This window comes from Vicia villosa, unplaced genomic scaffold, assembly GCF_029867415.1.
Source record: "Vicia villosa cultivar HV-30 ecotype Madison, WI unplaced genomic scaffold, Vvil1.0 ctg.001349F_1_1, whole genome shotgun sequence".
In the NCBI taxonomy this organism is placed as follows: Eukaryota; Viridiplantae; Streptophyta; class Magnoliopsida; order Fabales; family Fabaceae; genus Vicia; species Vicia villosa.
The window spans coordinates 485,132-491,226 of NW_026705586.1; the positions used below are offsets into that span (position 1 = coordinate 485,132).

General features: G+C 31.5%; 1 protein-coding gene across 2 annotated transcripts; it reads left to right on the forward strand.

The window, feature by feature from the left end:
* The first annotated feature begins 1,266 nt into the window (after positions 1–1,266).
* Positions 1,267–4,676, forward strand: LOC131634772 (uncharacterized). Of its 2 annotated transcripts, none has more exons than XM_058905396.1 (2): positions 1,267–1,854; positions 2,819–4,676. In XM_058905396.1, the coding sequence occupies exons 1-2, from the start codon at positions 1,390–1,392 to the stop codon at positions 2,999–3,001; spliced, it is 648 nt and encodes a 215-aa protein (XP_058761379.1). In that variant the 5' UTR covers positions 1,267–1,389; the 3' UTR covers positions 3,002–4,676. The 2 variants fall into 2 exon arrangements, with proteins under 2 accessions (XP_058761379.1, XP_058761380.1); XM_058905397.1 differs by having other exon boundaries at positions 2,834–4,673.
* Positions 4,677–6,095: the final 1,419 nt, after the last annotated feature.

A 6,095-nucleotide genomic window follows, 5' to 3' on the forward strand; every position in this document is an offset into this window, starting at 1 on the left:
TTCCAGAAAAATGTGCCTTCGGAGATGCACTTCCGAAATATAAGGGTATTTAGCGGTCTCTAAGAAAACAGGAGGTCTATAAAGAAATTGTCTACTATTATTGGGTTGTTTGTGATTTTTAAAGGTTCAAATTTGCAACTAGGCTCATATTTCCTTTATATGATTTTTAAAATAAAATTTTGGATCAATTAGCTGAACAAACTGATCTTTTTAATCGATAAATCGATCAAATCGAAACCAATTAAACCGAAGAACAAATAAGTCAAACTTTGGTTTAAAAATTTCAAACATGGTTTGTGTCAGTTTGATATATTAGGTCCGAATCCAATCCAAACCGATCAGTGTCCAGCCCTAATAGATTTGAGTTGGATATATGTTACGTGAAGTTATGGGATTATAACATAACGCGGTTTTGTTTAATTTGGTTCGTTTTGTAAAATAAAACTGTAAACTGAAATGAACCGCACAGTTTATTACAAAATGACCCAAATACATCTGAATCAAATACAATTTTTTGTGATTTTGATTTAATTTGGTTCAGTTTTGCAATTTTCTATTGGCTGGTATGGTTTTGAAAACCCTAAGGGTGTGTTTGTTTCATGGATTTGAATTTTATTCCCAGAAATGTGTGAGGTTGAAAATCATATTCCAATGTTTGTTTCAAGTTTTCTCAAATTATACCTGGGTATTTATTATTCCTGGGAACATTATATACTCATGAATTTGACTTTTTTTATTACCATGTAAATAGGTGGGAATCTTATATGAGTTTAATTTATATGCACTGACAGTGTAAAATCATTTTACACTGTCATCCAATAGAAAACTAACAAAGTGCCTTGTCATTAAAAATATTTTTAATTTAAAGTGTGATTTATTCTGATTCAAGGTTGCGATTGATTGACAGTGTAAAATAATTTTACACTGTCAGTGTCTGAACCTTTTTTTGATCTTATATTCTTATGAGAATAAGAGTTAACAACCCATAACCTTTCACTTTAAATTAATTTAACTCTTTTAAATTTTAAAAAATAAATAAATAAATTTAATATATTTCAAATATTCCAAAGAACTCCTATTAATTACCAAACGCATAAAAATAAAATTCTCAATAATATTATTCCTTGGATTATAAATTTAATCCTTTAAACAAACTTACCCTAAAAGTATAATTTGGGGGTTGAGTAAAATTCTTCCTATGTGTAGTGTGGTACCAAATATTAATTTAAAAAATTATAATTGAAAAATAAAAGGGAAAAATAGAACCGACTCAAGTAAAAGGAAACCGAAAATATTTTAGGCAATGGCAACCGAGCCCGTCCCAACTTGTAAATTTGCCATCATCAACAGTTGTTTTCGCAATCTCTTGACATTAAACCTCCAGATCAAATGACAACCGTCCGATCAAATTCAACCCTTGTCTTCTTCTTCCTAATCCTCCTAATCACACCTTCCCAATCACTCTCATTCTCTTCCTATTTCCGTTTCCGCGAATTCTTCTCCCTCGCACACTCCATTTTCACCGGCGTCGCTAACCTCCGTGCCGCCAGAGGCGATGTCGCCGGTGCCGACAGAGCCAGAAAAATCGCAAACAGTTTGGAGAGCGTCTCTGGATTTGGATTCTTGAAACTCGTCTGGTCCGCTTGGTCTTGGAACTGGTTCTTGAAGGAACTCCCGTTCACGGAGCTATATGGTGCCGTTTCTGACATCAACGAGTTTCTTAGAAGTTTGAATGAGTTGACTCGTTTGGAGTCGGCTGCAGAAAGGGCTGTTTGGCTTACGAGAAATTACCAAAATCTCCTCACCGTTACGAAATCGCTGTCTCGTAAACTCCTCAAAGCGTTTGGTCAATCGGTACGTATTACGACGTCGTTTCATTTACTTTTTTGTTTTATGTTTTAATTTCATGTTTATGGTTAACCACCGTATTAGAGAAAATCTTACATTAATTCTAAATACATTCAGTGACTAAACTAATTAGTTAATTGTTTAATATATAAGTTTATTGTTTAATATATAGAGACCAAAGTAATTGTTTACTATTTGTGTATATGCAATTGTACATTGCAACTATGTACCAAGTAATTGCTTTTTTTGAATTTTATTTTGAGACATACATCATTTTTTATATATATTTGAAATTACTGTCCGATTCTCTACTGTGAATGGTGTCAACCAACGAGAAAATTTTAAATAACTTATATGACATACCAGATATACCAGGGTCCAGAATGATATATTCTCATTGGATAACAATGTAAAATTAATTATTTTACAATGTTAGTGCATATCCATTAAACCCTACTTATGGATAAAAAAAAGAGATATGCACTGACAGTGTATAAATTATACACCCTCAACTAATGAGGAGTATGTAGTCTGTCGATTCATACTAAAAATAATTTAAATAACTTATATGACATGGCAGAATGTTATAATCAGTTTAAAATTATTTTACACTGTGAGTGCATATCCATTAAACCTATTATTTAAAAGTAAATAATTATGTATAAGTAAATAATAAATTTGGACGGGATGAAAAATTTGTAATGTTCCATAGTAAAATATCTAAACATTAAAATGATGTATTTGGTTTTCTAAGTTTCATTCCACTCCACTATATTGCATTCTGCTGGGTTCATTTTAAGTTCATTTTAAGATATTGTAAGATAGTCTTTAATGAATATGACATTTAAGTTGGTTCTACTTACTTTTTCTATATGCATTTGCTTTTAAGCACTAGTTTAAATCAATTTTTATGACGCAAGAATCAAACGTAAACCAAAAAATTTCTGACATTTGCATGTACTGATTTTAGACTATGGTTTGGCAGGAAACAGTGAGGGAAATAGTGAAAACGCTGCGAATTGAGGTTGTGGAGGGTGGGTTAATCAAAGATTGTCTTTTACTTGGAGGCAATGATTTGAAGGATTTGATTAAAGTAGCCAAGGATTTGGTATTACAATTTTTTCCTGTCACTGATAAAAACTCTGAGCTATAATTAGTTTAGTTGCTTTTAGGTAGGTTTGGAGCTATAATACAATGGCGGTATCATTACTCTCCTAACCACGTACTAAATTGGAATGATATGAGAAAAATTGTAAATGCAAGGTTTGTTATGAACTTTGTTTAACATAATAGTTTTTGTTTTAAGAAAAAATTTGTTTTGAGATATCACATAGAACAATTGAAAATAATCAAGGTTCTATTAGAATAGTTAGATTTGAAATAAATCAATTTAACACATCGTGCAAATGTTCATACATGTCTCATCTATTTAATACAATATGCTAATGTGCATACATGTCTCATATATTTAACACAAAGCGAATGTGCACAATATGCAAATGTGCATACATGTCTCATATATTTAACACAAAGCGAATGTGCACATAAATTGTTAGGATATTGGTTTGGGCCTTAGTTCAAACCAAATAAATAGGAATTGGTTCAGTTAGTATTCCCCATATAAATAAGAGTGTATGGGGCAGTAGTTAGGTATCTTATTATTTTTTGTTTTTCATATTAGGGTTTGGGGAGAGGGAGAATCATCTCTCCTATCAAGAGCATTTGCTCTAGAATTATAGGGGTCAATCTCTGCAATAGTTCTTAATTCAATCAATATTACATTTTAGATTTGTCTTAATTTTCGATCCTTATCATAAATCATTGAAATAGTCCACTTCAACTTCGAAAATGCTAGCAAAGCTATGAGTTTGAATATGACTGAGCAGCAGAAAATTATACTCTTCAATTATCATCTATCTTGGTAGTTATGTAGCACCGACACCTTTGAAAAATGACGTGTCTATGTCGGTGTCAGACACCGACACTTGTAATTTCCCTTTGATTTATTCATTTTTTTAAATTATTATTGGTTTCGCCATGTCGTGCTCTAGGTGTCCGTGCTTCATAGGTCGGCAGTAACAAACAGTTTGATATTTGTCGATGTAGTCTGTTATGATAAAATCTAATTCTTATTATCTATTTAGAATTTGCGTGGTTGCAGTTATTTCAGAAATTCAGTAACACCTGCGATATGTTGTTGTTGTTTTGCTCTACTACATTATCATATTAGTACTGAATCCATGTTTAGCATGCTTCTGTAGAAGTTCTGCAGTAGTTTGCTGCGTTTCTAGTCAATTTTGGTCTGAAGAATTCAAATATCTGTGATGAAAGTATGGTGGTGGATATTTTTTCTTTATACTGTTATTGAGCAGTTCAAAAGACAAAATCACCACATCCAAGAAACCTCGTTGTGATTGACTTAATTTTAACATATTTCTCCTAATCAGATGTCAAAAAATGGGGGAAGAGAACAGACAGGGGAAGATTATGCAGAAATGACGCTACGGGAAAGATTTTAAGTTTTGAACCATATACTCATTTGTTAGGTCTATTTCTTTTCTCACTGATAAACATAGTTAATTACTTGGTCAAAATCAATTTTATGATTATAAATTCAATAAAAGAATGAATTAATATTTAGACACAATGAGTGGGCAAGGTCGTCTTTGAGAAAGATAGAGAAGAGTACAACACAAATAAATATATTTGGATTTTAATATCGGAAAGCTTTTTTTCAGTTTTTTTTAGTTGAAGTCTCAATGCAATCCTCAGCTGCAAATTATCTACTGCAATTCTAATGCAAAACGAAAGCCATTGCATGAAATTAATTTGTACCATTCAATTTATTTTTCTAAAATTGTCTAAAAAGTATCTTAGCAATTATAAGATGTTAAGGTTTATATTAAATTCAAGTTAATAAACATATTTTTATTTTAACTTTGTTCAACATTTGCAATTAAGTAAAGGCTCAGTTTTAATAATACCTAATTTTATTTACTATATATATTTTTTATTTTTAAGATTTTTTTAGTTACAAAAAGAATAGATTTAAAGTTGTTGGAGACATAGATATAATTCAATTTGTTTAATATTCCACGTAGCCATTAAACAAATTTAATGGCTAAAAAATGTGCAGCAGATAAGCTGTAGGCACAATTGGCTGTTGAGGATCCAGATCCATGTAACATTTGTCATGGCACACTAAATATTTGCACTGAGGCTGCCTGTAGTTGAATTCAACTTCAGAAACCTGCATCTAAGATCATTATGGTTAGAAGTTGTAATTTAATATTTTGTAGAAAAATTAGTATTTGACTGGATCGAAATAGTTAGTCGAAGTTGTAGGAGTCAGGTGTATTCGACAGAGTCGAATGCAACATTTAGCTATTATGTCGAAGTCAAAATATAACTTTGTATATTTTGGACTTGAGTTGTATATTTTGGGCTTGAGCCTTAATTGCCCATAAATAGGCATGACTTTGTATAGTATTGATAAACTTAACAACAATTTCATAATACAGTTTTCCAGTTTATAGTTTTTCTCTCTTTTCTCTCTTCTTTCATCTTTCTGGAAATCCTAATTGTTCCATCTGTTCCAACAAATTGGTATCGGTGTCTGGTTACGATTCAAAGAGAATATGTAATGGCAAACTGAAAAACAACATCAATGCAATTTCCTGCGAATCTAGCGTTTTTTAAAGATGAGAACTATGAACCGTTGGTTGCGCATATGAATGTCATATTTAGTTACAAAAAGAATAGATTTAAAGTTGTTGGAGACATAGATATAATTCAATTTGTTTAATATTCCACGTAGCCATTAAACAAATTTAATGGCTAAAAAATGTGCAGCAGATAAGCTGTAGGCACAATTGGCTGTTGAGGATCCAGATCCATGTAACATTTGTCATGGCACACTAAATATTTGCACTGAGGCTGCCTGTAGTTGAATTCAACTTCAGAAACCTGCATCTAAGATCATTATGGTTAGAAGTTGTAATTTAATATTTTGTAGAAAAATTAGTATTTGACTGGATCGAAATAGTTAGTTGAAGTTGTAGGAGTCAGGTGTATTCGACAGAGTCGAATGCAACATTTAGCTATTATGTCGAAGTCAAAATATAACTTTGTATATTTTGGACTTGAGTTGTATATTTTGGGCTTGAGCCTTAATTGCCCATAAATAGGCATGACTTTGTATAGTATTGATAAACTTAACAACAATTTCATAATACAGTTTTCCAGTT